This window comes from Cottoperca gobio, chromosome 12, assembly GCF_900634415.1.
Source record: "Cottoperca gobio chromosome 12, fCotGob3.1, whole genome shotgun sequence".
NCBI lineage: Eukaryota > Metazoa > Chordata > Actinopteri > Perciformes > Bovichtidae > Cottoperca > Cottoperca gobio.
Genome location: NC_041366.1, coordinates 922,847 through 942,377, shown reverse-complemented (window position 1 = coordinate 942,377; position 19,531 = coordinate 922,847). Strand labels below are relative to the sequence as shown.

Below are 19,531 nucleotides of genomic sequence, written 5' to 3'. Positions count from 1 at the left end.
ATTTATAAACTTAATTTAAGGAGTTTTACATTGAAATGCTGTGTGGACAATAGTTGACAACCTAAACTTGAACAACATGCAATTACTAAAAATGCTAATGTCACTTAAAATATTACTGCGGCTGCACAGCAAATGTTTTGAGTATGTATTGATCTCTTAAACTCATCTAGGACAAAATATATTGAGTGAGGATGTTCTCATATAAACAACCAAGGACTTTCAGGTTAAACTCCTCTTCATATTTTTCGGACTGAATCTCTTAATCCTGACTGATTGCAGACATTCCTCAGGGCCACAGCTACGATTGGCTTCATGTCCTCAGTGTTTGTGAATGTGCTATTATGTGTAATTTTACATTTTTGTGTACATTTTATTTATTTAGTGTGGAGTAAATGGCATTTTATAATATGATATAATTAAGTTGCTTAGTCTTTTTCGGGGGTGTATATAAAGAGGAACATAGAAAAAGCACATAAGGACAATCATACAGCTTAAGATACATATATACAATAATGTCACTGTGTAGATGTTAAGGTAGAGCTCACCGTCTGATTGGGTGGTGACACTGACGGTCTCTAGTGCGGTGCCTGGTCCGTAGCGGTTGATCGCCACTATTCGAACTGTGTACTCTGTAAACTTATTGAGTCCCTCCATCTTGTAGTTGAGTCCGTTCACCTCCACACTCTGAACACAAATACAGAGGAGCGATTACACTTTGGCTGTTTCCTCTTGGTGTGGTGTTTCAATTATTAAGTCATCACTCAAAGGTTTATCAAACTCCACAAAGCAACAGGAAGTGACTGGACTGACAGGAAGTACAAAGGCAGTGATGGTGCTGACCTGTTCCTTGCTTGACGGGCTCTCGGTCCACAGCAGTCTGTAGCTCAGGATGGGGCCGTTTGGTTGGCTGGGAGGCTCCCAGTTCACCTGGACGGAGGTGGGAGACAGAGCCTCAGCTAGGAGAGACTCCACCCTGCTGGGAACCTGGACTGTGGAGACACACAGAGACAACACGCTGTTCACACACAATCAAAAATATTGACACTACTGCTGTTAACACTACGGCTACTATTACATCTTCCACTGCTACATGTACTGCCATTACTACAGGGAAGGATACTCTTCCGAGCCAGTTACATTAGAGCAGCACTCCTGTGATTTAGTATGGCACTTCCACAATGTCCTCACAAGAGAATCATTAAAAAAGCAATTTTTAAAGATGAAATGTGTTTAGTTAACCAAATTCAAGCTGCAGGAGCTTCATTACTTGTGTAATGTGTTGTGGTTGTTTTTGCAATAGACCAAAAATATTAAGAAATATAAAGCAGTGTGCAAAAGTAAAGTAAAGAACAGATTTGAGATTGTGTGTGTCTCTCTGTGTGTGTGTGTGTGTGTGTGTGTGTGTGTGTGTGTGTGTGTGTGTGTGTGTGTGTGTGTGTGTGTGTGTGTGTGTGTGTGTGTGTCATACGGTCAGGTTTGGTGGTGATCCTCAGGGGGGCAGAGCTCTCTCCTGGCCCCCTGTCATTGTAAGCAATGACTCTGAAGCTGTAGCTCTCCTCTGGTTTCAGGTTGGACACCATCAGCTCCAGAGACTCCGGCTCTGAAATGTTCACTGACCGTTCCCTGACACAGGAAAACACTATGTCATACACTAAAATACTTTATTTGCACATTTAACACACAAATCACATATCACAATATAATTGATTTTATTTTAATGAAAATAAATATTTTTTCACATATTACTCACTTTGATTATTTATTTAAAAAATAGTTTACTATGAGAATCAAATGGCGCTGCATTTAAAAGAGAATCCAGTATTATTTTGTAACAGTACAGATAATCTGAGCTGTAGTCAGATGTAATCTGTGTAATCCTGCAGTGACCACAGCTAATCCTCAGATTACAGCACCTCTGCAGCCTCTCAGTCCTCAACCAATCACCAAATCACTGAAGAGACAGCTGCAAAGATTAGCATGATTCACTGCAGCATCAAATACAGCATTAAAATAAATATTGGAGACATTTTCTAAATCATTCTAATACAAAATATTTGGTACTTGGTTTGCTGCACTTTGATGAGAACTGACAAAAACATTGTATATGCTGGTGTATCTTTCTCATTTTGATCTCACTGCACTTTCTTGTCTTGATTGTATCCAGTGAAAAGCACAGAAGAACATCTGACACAAACACTGCTTGATTTGCAGATAGTAACTAATCCTTCATTTAGAAGTAGGCTCTAGAAAACTGTACACATCATTTTAAAACAGTGTGGAAAATTCTGTTCCCACTAGATATAAACGAATACTACTGTCAGTGAAAGAGGACAGTTTATTATGAGCAACAAGCACAGATGAATGAATGATAACTGCTGCTGACAATAAATTCCACATTCATGTCTGCTCTGCTCATTTTAAGATGATTAAAAAGTGTAACAGAGTGATTCTTAAAAGGAATAGTTCAACATTTTAGAAAACATTTTTCATTTTTTATCCGCTTGTCTAGAATGAGATGAGAAGATTGATATTAATATAAGTTATGTGCATTCAACACAAAGCTGAATTCAGAATGTAGTTACCTTAACTTAACTTAAGCAAAAAGACTGGAAGCAATCATTTTTGTTGAATCAATAAATAAAACTTCACAAAGTAAGAAAATCCGTTTTTAAGGCGTTTTCAATCATATGCAATGCCTGAGCTGAGGCATGCAAATATGAAATATCCCAATGGTCCAACACAAGTAAAAATGTGGCAGCAACAAGTCTCTTTTTTTTTTTACATTAAAAGAAAAACACAACTTGTTTCTGAATAGAAACTTAATTTAAGCCTCAGTTTTTTCACCCAGCACTGTACAAGTAAAAGTATGGGAATGATCCATCTGAATACCCAGGCTTTAATAGTGATGACTTTTCCCTTAAGAATATTATTTGGTCTACCCTTGTCTAACATAAGCTCGGTCTTATCAGCATTGAGAACAGGTTTCAATTGAGATATTCAAAGCACTTTGTAAGTGGTCAGCAGCTTCACAAGGGTTGAAGCGCAGCAGTAAAAATGATTGTATCATCAGCATAAAAGTGAAAATGAGAGCTGTCATATCTTGACTGAGGCCAGGTGATAAGGAGAAAATAAAATATCTCAATATTTCTTACCCAATATCTGGATATTGCAAAGATATTAGAAAGTTGACTTTTGTTGTTTTCACACAATATTTCAATATCATCATCATCGTCATCATCATTGTCATCATCATCATCATCATCATCATCATCATCATCAACCACAGTAGCAGCAGCAGCAGCACCAACAGAGAGACGCAAAGGTGAAAGAAAATACAAGCAGTTCTCAGGGTTTGTGGATCTCCGCTGAGCTGCTGAGTAAAAAGGCAGAGTGGCCTAGCTGGATGTCGAGTTAACCAGCAGGACGGTGTCTGTCACACAGTGTGAATCCTCGTTGCCCTTCAGAGGCCACAGTCTGAGGTCATTCAGTCGGCTCAAAAACAAATAATCAGCAGACAGACGGAGACGGTTGTTCCTCTGCTTCTATTTTCATTATTCCTTCACATCTTTCCATGTTTCTTCTGATTTTATCATTAGCAGAACCTGTCTCACCTTGTTCAGCTTTAACTAGGGATGTCACTTTTTCAAAATGTGAAGAAATATTGGCCATAAAATAAATAAGGTTAATGTTTAGGCTACAACTGAGAGATCAACTTAGTGGCAACAAGAAGCCACAATTCCTAATGACATTCATCCCCAATAGGCCTATAAAAGCAAAAGAATGATGAGTGATGGAAATATTTTTGGCCCCTTAATTTTATCTAGCACCATCATCAGGTCAAAACTTCGATGCGTCAAATACTATGACTAAGTTCCCCAACTAATAACATTCTAATTAGCCTCAGCTGTATTTTGAGTTTAGTGCTAATTAGCAAGTATTAGTATGCAAAAAAGCTAAACTAATATAGTGAACATGGTAAACATTATACCTGCTAAACATCAGCATTTTAGCTTTCTGATGTTAGCATCTAGGTTTGTTTTATGTTATCTGCACAAGGCAACTACAGTATGGTTAAGGTTAGGGAAAGATTGTGGGTATGGAAAAGGTTAGTTGTAACAGGACGCAAGCTCTTTACAATACTTCTTGCACTGGATGTAAATTGTGAGGTGCAGGTCAGACCAGTATAAATCTAATTGGGACACTGGGCTGCAGCGGACAGAGAAGAGAGCAGCTCAGACCCCCTGTTAGCAGGGTCCGGAGTTTATTCTCTGTGAGATGGATTATGTCTACGTTCATAAAATCTACAGAGGCTGTGGAAAAACAGCAGATGGCCTTGATGATGTTTATGTTAATATGTTTAAATTGTTTTACTCTCGGGCTGTAGGCGACATGTACATCTGAGCAGCACCAGTACACCTTTGTGGACTGACAGCATTTATTTATAAGAACATGTATTCAGATTTTACTGCTTACTGGGTCCATTATCTGATGTTGTTTTTATGGACTTTATTAGAGAGCAAATAAAATACAAGCCAACCTTGTATGTGTTCTGCTCCATTCACATTGCATGCTCACATTACATGAAAACATTTTTTTCCATAAAAACTTTGCCAAGTCGGTTAAGTACCACTGACAAGCAAAATGTACATTACATTGCAGTCATTCAGCAGATGCTCTTATCCAGAGAGACTTACAGTGAACTAACTGCAGTCTCCCTGCAGCAACTTAGGGTTAAGAACCTTGCTCAGGAGCAGCCCTGGTATTGAACTCACAACCATCTGCTGTTATATTTGGAAGCCTTACCACTAGACCACTAGGCCATCACCACCACACTAAATATATTGTATTATATATATATTGTGAAAGTAATAAGCAGTATGAAATGCCAAGCTAAAATGTGTAGGGACTGTGACAAAAGCCTCTCAATAGAGTCAAAACTCATCTTTCTGTCCATATAATGCTTAATGCTTCCCTTCTTTTTCCATTTTTCTCTCTTGATCTCTTTTCCCATTTCTCAATTTTATTTTCAATATATTTCCTGGAATTCATTACAACTGACAAAAAATTCATCTCCACTCTCCCTTCCTGTCATCTCTCTTTCTCCTATAATCTTTTATTGTTTTGCCTTGTTTTATCTCTCTCCTTTCCTCCTCTTATTTTTCGACAAGTTATTAGTGCTGAAAAATCTCTGGATTTTTAGAACTGACAAACATTCTGCCTCTGTTTCTTCTCTAAGTCATTAGGACTGACAAAATCTCTCTATTGTATCGTTTCATGATGAAACGTCAGTGGCTCTTTTGTCCAGCGTACCGTTCAGAACCGTAAAGCACTGCAGGCCGGTTAGTCCCTGAGGTAACAAAGCTTAAAAGCCTGGGTGTGAAAGCCTTCAGCTGGAGTCCCGACTGTCAGAGGTTAGCATTTAACACCAGCGGGGGACTCGCCAATATGTCACCCAGAGCTTTTTCTACTAAACGTTCAGAGCTGCTGTGTGCAGCATAGCTGTGATCAAAGGAAAGAAGTGCCATCTTGAATATATTGTTCGTATGTCCTTTGTGCTTTTTTCAACAACATGGAGTGTCCTGTTATACAGTATTATGGTTCACACACATTCAAGTCTATGCTATAACAGCGGTTTGGCTCTTTGAATGGCAATTTCAGTTGGTTGGTCTGTCAGTCGTCCACTTGGTCCAGACTGAAATATCTAACTATTGAATGGGTTGTATTCCCAGAGGATTGATCCCAAAGACTTTGGTTATCCCCTGACTTTTCCTCTAGCTCCACCATAAGGCTCACATTTTTTGTGAAATGTCTCATCAATTTTTGATAGATTTCATAGATTGTCATGAATTTTGGTACACTAATTCATGCCCCTCTCATGATGAATTGTAATAACTTTGCTTATCCTCTTGCTTTTGATCTAGCACCATTTTCAGGATATAACTTATGTTCACTCAATACTTTGGCCTATAACCAAATACTTCAGAACTAATTAATTCACTAGCAAAAAGCTTAGATTCAAAAGAAAGTTTGAAAATGTGAACATACGTTCTGGTCACCATTATTGGCACCCATGAAATTTAAATACATCATGTAGAATATCTAATGGAAAAAAATGAATCAAGTGAAACAGCTTTGGTCTATAGACACTGATGTTTGGTACAGAACAGCAAATGATGAAACAATAAGACTTTAAAAATCAATAGGAGGAAAATACTATAAAAAACTGAAAGATTGCCATGACACTGATATTGGCACCCTTCAAATTATTTTGAAAGAAATAATTACATTTGACTCAGCAGTGATAAATTAGAAATTACACTCACCTGTGATCAATTGTCAGTTCCCACATGACTTGAATTAACCAATGAATGATGACTTTAATGCTTAAAAAAGCCACTTGTTATTCTCTTGTCTTCACAATGGTGAAGACAAGGAAGCTGTCTGAGAGCATCAGAAGTGCTATTATCACCAAATAAAGGGTGCAAGGCCATCTCCAAAGACCTTGGTATCCCTGTTTCAACAGTGCAGTTCAACTGTTAAGAACCTCCCTGGACGTGGTGGTAAGAGGAAAATCAATGCGAGAAGTCTTCAAAGGTTGGTGCAAACTGTGGAAAAAACACCACGTAAAGCATCCAAAGAGCTGAAGGCTGACCTAGAACAATCTGGAGTCATGGTTTCAACACGTATCATACGTTGCACACTAAACCAAGAAGGGCTTTATGGGCGAAGGCCAAGGAGGACCCCACTGCTGAAAAAAAGAAAGTATCGACTAATCTTTGCCAAACAGTACCTGGACAAACCACAATCCTTCTGGGCAACCTTCTGTGGACAGACAAAACCAAAATAGAGCTTTTTGCCAATGCACACCTGCGATTTGTTTATAGATGACGAAATGAATCTTATAAGGAAAAGAACACCCTACCTACAGTTAAGCATGGTGGAGGATCCATAATGTTGTGGGGCTGCTTTGCTGCCTCTGGTACTGGAGGCCTTGACCGTATTGAAGGAATCATGAAATCAGAGGATTACCAAGGGATTTTAGAGCGGATTGTGCTACCCAGTGTAAGAGAACTAGGTTTGGGTCGAAGATCATGGGTTCTCCAGCACGATAAATACTCAAAGCACACATTCAAATGCACTCAAGAATGGTTGAAAAGGAAAATATTTACTGTTTTAAACTGGCCAGCAATGAGTCCTGATCTCAATCCCATTAAAAATCTTTGGAGAGAACTGAATCTGCCATTGGGGAAAGGAATCCTGCAAACATTCAAGAGCTTGAACAAATTGCAAAGGAAGAGTGGGATAAACTACCAGCTGACAAGTGCAAGAAGCTTATAGATGGTTACGAGAAACGTTTGAAGGCAGTCATCGTTGCCAAAGGGTGTGCAACCAAATATTAAGGAAGGGTGCCTTTATTACTGTCCAGGTCATATTTTCTATTTCTATTTTTAAATTACTACATGTAAATTGAAATATTATTATTTTTTTGTTGAATTTGGACATCCTATTAAAATATTCTGATGATACAAACTTTGTACATTTCCATTTATTAAGATATTGTACAGGTTATACAACAAATTCAAGACTGCCAATAATAGTGACCAGAACTGTGAGTTTGTGTCTCGTCCACCAGATTCAGAATCTGACCAAATGGACCAAAGAAATCCCATCTTACCTCTCGACTCCGTCCTGGGAGTAATAAATGCCATAGGTCTGCACAGTTCCACCGGTCTCCTCTGGGGGGCTCCAGCTGAGTCGGACAAATCGGCTGGACACTAGGACAGGGACCAGGTCGCGGGGGGCAGAGGGAAGGGCAACGCCTGGGCTGGGGGACACTGGTGGGGGATCAGAGGAGGAGGAGTAAGTCAAGGGGGTGCCAGAAGGAGCAGGCAGAGGAGGAGGAGGAGTGAGGGCGGGTCTATACTGAGTGGGCGTGGCCTCTGTTAAAAGTTCATCCAGGGGAGAGGGAAAGACAGAGGAAGGGAGGAGAAGCAGGGACAAGGAGGTGGAGGGAAGATGCAGGCCGCAGAGCAAAGAAATAAACAAAAGGAGCAAATGACAAATGAGATGAGCAGATAAGGAACGGAAAGACGTGAAAGAGACAAGAAGGAAGAAAAGAAGGAAGAAGAGTGGTAAAGAAGATCACAGGCAGCAAGAAAAAGCAGCAGAGCATTTGAATGCTATAGTCATCATCAACAGATATCTGAACATAAACACTGCTGTCTCCTCTCACATTAAATCTAAACCCAGAATAATGTGAGGATCTAATTAATGACTGACATATCAGCCTTCATGGATAATTCAAACACTCAAATAGATGTACTTTAAAATTAGGATTATGTTCCTTTGAGAAATTAGCAATTCCTGATTAAGTTATCTTCATGAATGAGAAACACATGAACCAATATCAACCAGCGATCTGTAACTGGACATTGACATCTGATCACAGGCCTTTCCATTTACTCCTGCTGTTATTACATCTTGAACCTAAACTGTGACCGCATTTTAATATGCAAATTAGTTTGTCAGAGTTGGCTGACTCGTAAGGGACTGTTACAGAGTGCAAGGCAAGGGTCACATGACAGTTGGAGACAGCTCATGTCTTCCCATAATATGTCATTCTAGAACGACTACTTGCAAGACTAAATGATAAAATATTGTAGCAAGCCAGCTAACCACTAACAATGCAGAGAATGATTTAGACCAGTGGTTCTCAACCTTTTTTGGGCCAGCGTCCCCCTATCTATTATCCAAGTCTCTTTCCACCATCCATCAAAAAAAAATGTAGGCTAATTGTATTTTAATATTTATTATTATTCTGTTTGTATTATTATAATTCTTATTCTTAATATGTATTATTTATATTACATATTGATTATATTAATTATTATATTATATTATTTTCTTATTATTAGGCTGCTATATTATGTCATTATAAAAATTCAAATTCTCTGAGATTGAAGTATACATTCTAAGTAAGCCCGGGGCCCCCATCTGGAGCCAGGCCCAGAGGGAGGGCCCGGCAGCGAGCGCCTGGTGGCCGGGTTTGCCACGGAGCCTTGTAGGGCACAGCCCAAAGAAGCTAGGTAGTGCCTCCCATCCATCCATCCTGTGGGCCCACCACTCACAGGAAGAACCGCTGGGGTCGGGTGCGCTGTCACACGGGTGGCAGTGATGGTCAGGGACCTCGACGGACCAGACCCAGGCAGCAGAGGCTGGCACTGGGGACGTGGAACGTCACCTCTCTGTGGGGGAAGGAGCCGGAACTAGTGCGGGAGGTGGAGCGCTACCAGTTGGATCTGGTGGGACTTACCTCCACGCACAGTCTTGGCTCTGGAACCATACTCCTGGATAGGGGTTGGACTCTATTCTTCTCCGGAGTTGCCCAAGGTGAGAGGCGTCAGGAGGGCGTGGGGATACTCACAAGCCCCCGGCTGAGCGCCGCTATGTTGGAGTTCACCCCAGTGGACGAGAGGGTCACCTCCCTACGCCTTCGGATTATGGGGGGGAAAACTCTGACTGTTGTTTGTGCCTATGCCCCAAACCGCAGTTCGGAGTATTCGGCCTTCTTGGAGACCCTGAATGGAGCCCTGCAGGGGGCTCTAGTAGGGGACTCCGTAGTCTTGCTGGGAGACTTTAACACGCACGTGGGAAACGATGGAGACACCTGGAGAGGCGTGATTGTGAGGAACGGCCTCCCTGATCTATATCCAAACGGTCGTTTGTTGTTGGACTTCTGTGCTAGTCATGGAATGGCCATAACAAACACCATGTTCAAAAATAAGGATGCTCATAAGTGTACATGGTACCAGAGCACCCTAGGCCAAAGAACAATGATCGATTTTGTGATCGTATCATCTGATCTGAGGCCGCATGTTTTGGACACTCGGGTGAAGAGAGGGGCGGTCAACTGATCACCATCTGGTGGTGAGTTGGATCAAGGGGTGGGGGAAGACTCTGGACAGACCTAGTAAGCCCAAACGGGTAGTGCGGGTGAACTGTGAACATCTGGAGGAAGACCCTGTCTGGGAGATCTTCAACTCACACCTCCGGCGGAACTTTTCAGACATCCCTGTGGAGGTTGGGGGCATTGAACCTGAATGGGCGATGTTCAAAACCTCTATTTCTGAAGCTGCGGTGAGAAGCTGTGGTCTCAAGGTCTTAGGTGCCTCAAGGGGCGGTAACCCTTGAACACCGCGGTGGACCCCGGTGGTCAGGGAAGCCATTCGACTGAAGAAGGAGTCCTTTCGGGTTATGTTATCCGGGAGGACTCTGGAAACAGTTGCAGGGTACCGACGGACTGGGGTGGTGGTTCCCCTATTCAAAAAGGGGGACCAGAGAGTGTGTACCAACTACAGGGGTATCACACTTCTCAGCCTCCCCGGTAAAGTCTACTCCAAGGTGCTGGAAAGGAGGGTTCGGCCGATAGTCGAACCTCTGATTGGAGATGAACAATGCGGGACCGTCCTGGTCCTGAAACAACGGACCAACTCTTCACTCTCGCAAGGATCCTGGAGAGGGCCTGGGAGTACGCCCAACCGGTCTACATGTGTTTTGTGGATCTGGGAAAGGCGTATGACCGGGTCTCCCGGGTGATACTGTGGGAGGTGCTACAGGAGTATGGGGTGAGGGGGTCACTTCTGAGGGCCATCCAGTCCCTGTACGCCCAAAGCGAAAGTTGTGTCCGGATACTCAGCAGTAAGTCGGACACGTTCCCAGTGAATGTTGGCCTCTGCCAGGGCTGCGCTTTATCACCAATCCTGTTTGTAATTTTCATGGACAGGATATCGAGGCGTAGTCGTGGAGGAGAGGGGTTGCAGTTCGGTGGCCTGAGGATCTCATCGCTGCTCTTTGCAGATGATGTGGTCCTGATGGCGTCATCGGTCTGTGACCTTCAGCAGTCACTGGATCGGTTCGCAGCCGAGTGTGAAGCAGTTGGGATGAGGATCAGCACCTCAAAATCTGAGGCCATGGCTCTCAGCAGGAAACTGGTGGATTGCCTACTCCGGGTAGGGAATGAGCCCTTACCCCAAGTGAAGGAGTTCAAGTACCTCGGGGTCTTCTTCACGAGTGAGGGCACGATGGAGCGAGAGATTGGCCGGAGAATCGGAGCAGTGGGGGCGGTATTACATTCGCTTTACCGCACCGCTGTGATGAAAAGAGAGCTGAGCCAGAAGGCAAAGCTCTCGATCTTCTGACCGATTTTCGTTCATACCCTCACCTATGGCCATGAAGGCAGGGTCATGACCGAAAGAACGAGATCACAGGTACAAGCGGCCGAAATGGGTTTTCTCAGATGGGTGGCTGGCGTCTCCCTTAGAGATAGGGTGAGAAGCTCAGCCATCCGTGAGAGACTCAGAGTAGAGCCGCTGCTCCTTTGCGTTGAAAGGAGCCAGTTGAGGTGGTTCGGGCATCTAGTAAGGACGCCACCTGGCTGCCTTCCTAGGGAGGTGTTCCAGGCACATCCAGCTGGGAAGAGACCCCGTGGAAGACCCAGGACTCGGTGGAGAGATTATATCTCCTCACTGGCCTGGGAACGCCTCGGGATCCCCCAGTCGGAGCTGGTGGATGTGGCCCGGAGAAGGGAAGTTTGGGGTTCCTTACTGGAGCTGCTGCCCCCGCGACCCGACCCCGGATAAGCGGTAGACGATGGATGGATGGATGGATTCTAAGTAACATTTCTAAATAATAATACATTTAAATTATTAAAATAATTTGTTGTTGTTTTTACCTGCCCTAATACATCATGTAGCCAGGGAGCAAAAATAGCCATGTAAATAGAAATGTTATTCAGGAGTGTTAAACAAATGCAACGTTAAGAAACTTTAAATCGGTGTCATAGACTGCAGCCAATCAGAAACGGATAAGACATTCAAACTTGAATTGGTTGTAAACACAGCAGCCTCAGAAATGCGAAACAATTTGCACTCAACACGTGTTTTAAAGTTACACAGCCTGAATCAGCAGCAGTTATGAAGGTGTTAGCTATGCGACAACGATCAGCCAGAGTGCAGCTCGTCTGCTGCTGGTCCAAGTCCCGACCAGAGCGGTAGTTTGTTACGAATAATTCCGCTTCCACAATTTGAAACTTGTTATAAAATAAAATATGTGAACACTTATAAATATGACTCCAAATGGTCCAAATGCTCTCTGAAAGGGTTCCGCGGGGAGTGCCACGCCACGCCAAGCCCGTCAGTGGAACACCCCTCTTGTAAATCTCGTCAATAACACGGCGTTCATGGTGTAAAAACATTAATGCTTTCCAGCAGTGTCAACACAAAGTTGCCTGAACACTGGTCAGAATTAATTCCGAATTTGGTTTGTTGCAAAGTAAATTTACACATACAAGGACTTTGCCTCGCTCTTTTTTTCAAATCTCAGATTTAACCATAATAATAATAATACATTTTATTTGGAAAGCGCCTTTCAAAGCTAAAAGCAATCTCAAGGCGCTAAAATGCAGGACAACAACAACAACAACAACAACAGACATAAGATTTTACGGAAAGGCTTTTTTGAAAAGAAAGGTTTTTAGTTCCTTCTTGAAGGAGTCGGTGGCCTGTGGAGCCCTCAGGTGTTCTGGGAGGGAATTCCACAGGTAAGGAGAGGCTGAGCAGAACAACATAGTATAGCCCATAGGTCTTCAACAGGGGGTCCGCGACCCCCAGGAGGTCCGCGGAGGTACTGCAGGGGGGTTGCTAAATTGTTTGTAGATAAAGACATTTTATAAAACGGACCTCTTCAAGCCTTCTATACAATATATACAGTAGGGCAGGGGTATTCAACTAAAATTCAAAGAGGTCCAGATAGAGAAAATTTCCGCAAGCAAAAGTCTGGAGCATCATAATGTCTAACATGCGTTATGAATTAGTGTGAGCTACATTGAAGTAGCCTAGTAGCTGTATCGACGTCTGTATGTCATCAACAAGTAAAATTCAAAAACATTTTGACAATATGTATTGTCACTTAACATTGAACTATACAGTATGTAATAATACTGTAGATATGTATAATGTTCTTCTCGGGCTGCATTTAAATATAAAAGAGAAAATAAATAAAATAGCTTTTTGTGTCGACCCAAAATCCAAGCACCTCTGAGGGAACATTCATGAGCAGGTTGTTGGCAGTGAATGAAGGCTCAGGATCCTGCTGGATTCATCATAGTGGGCTCTGAGATTTTCTGTGATCTCAGTTCAGACTTGAGTGGGTATGTTTGGTCAAAAACGTTGTTCACTTTTCTCTTCTTAGAGAGCGCCATGTGTAGTTATATTTATCTCCCTGTCTGCGGCTCACTCGTCTCTCCGTCTTCTCTCCCTCTCTGTGGCTCACTTGTCTCTCCGTCTTCTCTCCCTGTCTGCGGCTCACTTGTCTCTCCGTCTTCTCTCCCTGTCTCCGGCTCACTCGTCTCTCCGTCTTCTCTCCCTATATCGCTCACTCGTCTCTCCGTCTTCTCTCCCTGTCTCCGGCTCACTCGTCTCTCCGTCATCTCTCCCTGTCTGTGGCTTACTTGTCTCTCCATCTTCTCTCCCTGTCTCCGGTTCACTCGCCTCTCCGTCTCTCTCCCTGTATCGCTAACTCGTCTAATCACTTTCCGTCTGTCACTCGCCTCTCGCCTCTCGTCTGTCTGTATTCAGAGTCGCAATATTTGCCACCTGGAATGCACAGATTTGATTGGCTGAGTAGCATCACATGAGATGGCTTAACTTGCATGCAATTGGTCTGTGAGTTTCCTAAACCGCTAAACCAGTGCCGTAAAAACGAGAAAATCCTTAAATAATTTATTGATTATAAGTCCGGGTCCGGATAGGTCGGCGTCTGGGTCCGGACTCAGACCGCGCTCCGCCTGTTAGTGACACCTGCAATAGGGGGTCCCTGCTCCATGCTACACCAGTTTGGGGGTCCTTGGCCTGAAAAACTTTGAAGACCCCTGGTATAGCCTATAAAGCAAATGCCCCCCAAAAACACATGAAGGCCCCCCATTTAAAAAAGATTGCTTCTACCCCCCCGTTGAGAACCCCTGATTTAGAGTAACCATGTGTTTATTGTGAACTACATACACATGTCCACTAATAATACCAACCTTGATTAAGCACACCAGAAATTGACATTTGACATTTCATCTATTGCGTTTCAACATTCCACAGATATTTTGCGTGGAAGCAGTGGTGGTGTGGGACTTTGGACAGGTTTGAGAAGACGTTTGCCACATTAGTGGGATTGAAGGAATGGAGAGATATGGATTCTGTTCTAGAAAACCACTAAACCATCCTTCCCGGTCATCTAGCGGGCATCCTAGGTCTTTAGATTACTGATACATTCATACTTCTTGGCCAGCTTGTAGTCAAGCCTGAGGACGTTAAAGGGCCACAATAAATTATTAACATGATTGACCAATTAACTATAATATCTATATTGTTTTTAACTTAATTAACTTTCAACTTATAATTTATGCATTTTCACTTTTAACCCATTCACTGTAGTATCTATGTATTTTGTCTACGTACTTACCTTTATTCATAGATTATATTTGCATTTGTCAAAATGTTTTACCTATGAACTGACATAAGCCTATCTATTTATTTTATTAAACTTAACTTTCTTGTAATTAATTAATTATTTATAAATTTGCATGAACTCTGAAAAGCAACACCATGTTTGATTTACTTCTGTATTCACAATCACGTGAAACTTCAGAATCAATCTCCACTATATACTCCAATATGCTTCGATTCCATAATTAGAAACATTGCAAACAATATTAATGATTTTTAACAAACATAAATTGTAACTTCTATCTAATCTCTTGTACTAATATTTGAAGGCATCAAGTCTGCTCCACAGACTTCTTGTCCTTGAGTTGCCTTGACTAAAAAGTCAAGAGTTTACATTTAAATTGACCAACAGCAGAACATTGCTGTGGCTCTACTCAGTACTGGATTATGTTCCTGCCACTTCTTTCTTTCCATGGACTTCTTCATAAACTGCTTTGAAAGATGAAATGAGATTCACAGTGCATACAGAAGAACCAATAAGAGCGGAGCTTTTAAGAAAAGTTGAGTCCTTTCTCAATATTGAGTATGCCAATGTTGATATTGTGTTCTTGGGAGTTCCAATTTTGAAAGTTAAACTCAACAGTCTTAACTTGCAAGAACATGTAATTAGCTACTTGCAACAGCCTTCATTATTATACAACTAACAAACCGGTAACCTACTCCTGTTCCCATCACTGTAATGTGTGTTTACAATGAGACAAAATCTGTGTGGGAGATCTAGACATATAAGGAGCCAAAAGCACATGGAGGTAGCAACCCAAAAAAACATGAACATTAGACAAACCATTTCTGCAGCAACATTAATCGATTCAAACTCTGAGAGCTATGTTTATCTTTCAAAATAATATGATATTCAATGTTCAAAATGCTTCAAACATCAGTGTAAAACACATCCTTCAAAAGAGAGCATTTTCAAAGTACACACTATTCTTGATCAATTGCCCACATATTTGATTCTAATTCGCCAAACAATCTCAAGACTATTTTTGGTGACACGTTGTAGTTTTGGTAAAAATTGTGACAGTTGTGGGTTTAGCTCATTTGCTCCGTTAACTTCGTTAAATGAGAATTTTGAATTGCGTCAGTACTTGGGTTGTGATTGACAATATTTCACAAGTCCACAAGAATGTATCATGTCTTCTTTTGGTAATATGCAAATAATGTCTGCTGTGTTAGACTGAGTCTGAGCATCTATGTGATGATGATATTTGACACAGCTGCTGTACCGAAAGCTAATTCAACCGCCCTCAGCCGTGTGCTCATTAATAAATGATTGAACACAAGGACTGAGAAGAACGCAGATTGAGAAAGGCCTGGAGTTCCCCGGGAGAGTGTGTGTGACGTGCGTGATCACCAGTAGTACTTGCTTTTAAGTTGCCACCAATTATGTAGAGAACAGTCCCCAAGGCAGAATACAGTGTCAATAAATCTACCACACACACTGATACAGGTACACACCACAGCTGATGAGTTGAGGCTGTCATCCTTCAAAAAAACATAACAAGTCCCAACTGAAAACTGATCGTCTAAAACCATGGCACTATCAACTATCCTCATAACTCCTCCTCTGACTCCTTTCCTCTCCACTCCATCATAAGCTGAGAGAAATCCAATTCATCCCCGGGGTCAAAGGTCGTGACTTTACACAGAGTCTAAATGCGTGTCACATGTCTGCACATATCAATAAAGCTTCATTGAACACACACACACACACACACACACACACACACACACACACACAAACACACACACACACATACACACACATTTCACACTTTATGACATGATGAAAACATAGATAGAGAGGTGGAGGAGATAGGATAGGAGAGGGGTAAATAAAGAAGAGAAAAAAGAAAGTGAAAAGAAGCCTAGATGAAGGAAGGGAGGGAGAAAAGTATGACGAGATGGAGGACATAAGCAAGTGGATATGGCAGGAAATAAAGAGAAACAGGAGGAAAAGAAACATGACAAAGAGCAGATTGAGGAAGTCAAAGAAAAAAAGATGAAGAAGGGCCGGAAGAAGGAGAAGAAATAGAGGAGGAGAAGGAGGAAGAGAAACAAACAGCAACAGATACCAGATTGAAAGAGAGAAAAGACAAGGAGATGAAGGGAAAGGACGGAAGGAGGAGAAACTGGAAGAAAAAGGGGTATGAGCGTTAACACACTAACACTACTCTCGTCTCTGTGAGATGAGATTTTGGGGTGTGAAGGGCAGATTCGTTCCTGCTCGGTGATCCAGCCCAAAAGCATAGCCGACGCTGAGCAGTAAAGCGTCACTCTCTGCTGAAAATAGACGGGTAGGCTAAATAATGGAGTCAGACACCACAGAAGAAGAGCTGGAAAACAATCTAAATAAGTGCTGAAAATAACACTGCAGTCTGCCAGGCCAACGATGATACCGCCGCACACACACACACACACACACACACACACACACACACACACACACACACACACATGCACGCACGCATACACACACACAAAGCCTCCATGTTTTTTCCATCACTCTGTCCATTTTCTACAAGCTGTTCTGCATTTATATTGTTTCTGCTGCCTGAATGATCTTTAGGAGGGTGTGTGTGAGTGTGTGTGTGTGTGTGTGTGTGTGTGTGTGTGTGTGTGTGTGTGTGTGTGTGTGTGTGTGTGTGTGTGTGTGTGTTTGTGTGTGTGTTTATCTAAAAGAATGAGCTGGAAAATTATGTCTTATACATAAATGGATTGATCTTCAAAATATGTACACAACAAAAGAGGCTCTAGATATATATATACCTACATTTCCATACATACAGTACATCTCCCTCTTGAAAATACACTCATACTTATACATTAATCTCTGTCTGGGTTGATTATGTATTAGTTTACACAGAGCTCTCTCACATCACAACAACAGACACACTGATTTAGGGGTTTTATCAGAAAAGAGTTAACACAGTCAGTTCAGCTGCTCCGAAAGTCTCTGTGTAAAACGATGGACCCCATTAAAGCAGTCACCTGCGGTATAAAGTGATTGATGGGTTTATCTCACTCTCCTTTTCAGAGCAAAATAACTGCTACTGCTCAACGTTAACACGTAGCCTACTGCTTCTGTTGACTACTATTCTGCAGCTAAATGCTGCTGATACTTGCTACTGGTGCAGCTAAATGCTGCTGATATCTGCTACTGCTGCTGCTAAATGCTGCTGATATCTGCTACTGGTGCAGCTAAATTATGCTGATATCTGCTACTGGTGCAGCTAAATTATGCTGATATCTGCTACTGGTGCAGCTAAATTATGCTGATATCTGCTACTGTTGCAGCTAAATGCTGCTGATATCTGCTACTGATAAATGCTGCTGATATGTGCTGCAGCTAAATGATGCTGATATCTGCTACTGGTGCAGCTAAATGCTGCTGATATCTGCTACTGATGCAGCTAAATGCTGCTGATTCTTGCTACTGGTGCAGCTAAATGCTGCTGATACTTGCTACTGGTGCAGCTAAATGCTGCTGATATCTGCTACTGGTGCAGCTAAATTATGCTGATATCTGCTACTGGTGCAGCTAAATGCTGCTGATATCTGCTACTGGTGCAGCTAAATTATGCTGATATCTGCTACTGGTGCAGCTAAATGCTGCTGATACTTGCTACTGGTGCAGCTAAATGCTGCTGATATCTGCTACTGCTGCTGCTAAATGCTGCTGATATCTGCTACTGGTGCAGCTAAATTATGCTGATATCTGCTACTGGTGCAGCTAAATGCTGCTGATATCTGCTACTGGTGCAGCTAAATTATGCTGATATCTGCTACTGGTGCAGCTAAATGCTGCTGATATCTGCTACTGGTGCAGCTAAATGCTGCTGATATCTGCTACTGGTGCAGCTAAATGCTGCTGATATCTGCTACTGGTGCAGCTAAATGCTGCTGATATATGCTGCTGCTGCAGCTCACTGGTATTACTGTTAAGTAGGTTACTGCTGCTGCTGATATCTGTTTCTGGCAGTAATACTGTCACCTGCTCTATCAGGAGGCCACTCTTTTAAATTCGGCCTTTTTTTTTTAAAGGTTAAAAATACGGGATAATTACGGTAAAATATTTAAACGGTAAAATACCAATACACAGTATACTGCCTGAAGAAGCCTACTAATGCAGTATAAATACATTAAGGGGGACTTCTGATATGTAGAACAGATACAGACTAATTCTCTTATCATTTTGCCTATAAATATTCTCCATATCCCTCTTTCTCTCTCGCTGTTTCAAGCTATTTATGCAGCAGAAGAGTACCGAGCTCATCCACTTGCTTCAGCTTCACTCTGCTTCACATTCATAATGACTCTCTCTCTCTCTTTTCTCTCTCTCTCTCTCACTTACTCCCTCACTCTCTTTACACTCAATTTCAGGGCTCATTTCAGCCAGCTACCGTAAAAAACGCCTGTACTACACAGACACACACACACACACACACACACACACACACACACACACACACACACACACACACACACACACTACCCTCTAGTTTTAAATTCCTCTAAAATAGACACTTATTCCTGTAAATCTCCACCACTGTGGCTAAGGGGGGGGGCTCTGTGTTACAGTGCAGTAATTCCAGGTGTTTTTCTGTTGTGCGATGTTGCGTTCCCTGTATTGGGAGCTCTGATGTTTTACTTTGAAAGCAGGAAACACAGGTCACTCACTGAACTTTGAGACCGTCATCACTGTCAAAAAACCCTAAGACCCACTGAACTGACCTTAGAGAGCTGACCTAACTGACTGATCGTTCTGTCATAATCAGTGAAAACAGAAAAAGAAAATAAGATAACCCTAAGAATTACAACTATATATTACTAATTTGCAACAGCAAATATACTGAAAAGTCTTTCTTCATACTGAAAATATCAAGACATTCACTTACAATGTATTTTGCTTTCCTACATTTTCCACTTGTGACAACTAAAGCATGGTGAATATTGTTATGTTTAAGGCACTTTTCTGG

At 42.0% G+C, this 19,531-nt stretch overlaps 1 protein-coding gene across 1 annotated transcript in view; it reads right to left on the bottom strand.

Annotated features, from left to right (window-relative positions):
- The window catches only part of dcc (DCC netrin 1 receptor), a 279,414-nt gene that overhangs the window by 128,384 nt on the left and 131,499 nt on the right, over positions 1-19,531 (bottom strand). Inside the window, exons 8-11 of the mRNA XM_029444368.1 lie at positions 7,676-7,835; positions 1,469-1,623; positions 841-989; positions 546-684 (exon numbers count right to left, since the gene is read on the bottom strand). Of these exons, the coding sequence (XP_029300228.1) occupies positions 546-684; positions 841-989; positions 1,469-1,623; positions 7,676-7,835 (603 nt within the window). The remainder of the gene's footprint in view (positions 1-545; positions 685-840; positions 990-1,468; positions 1,624-7,675; positions 7,836-19,531) is intronic.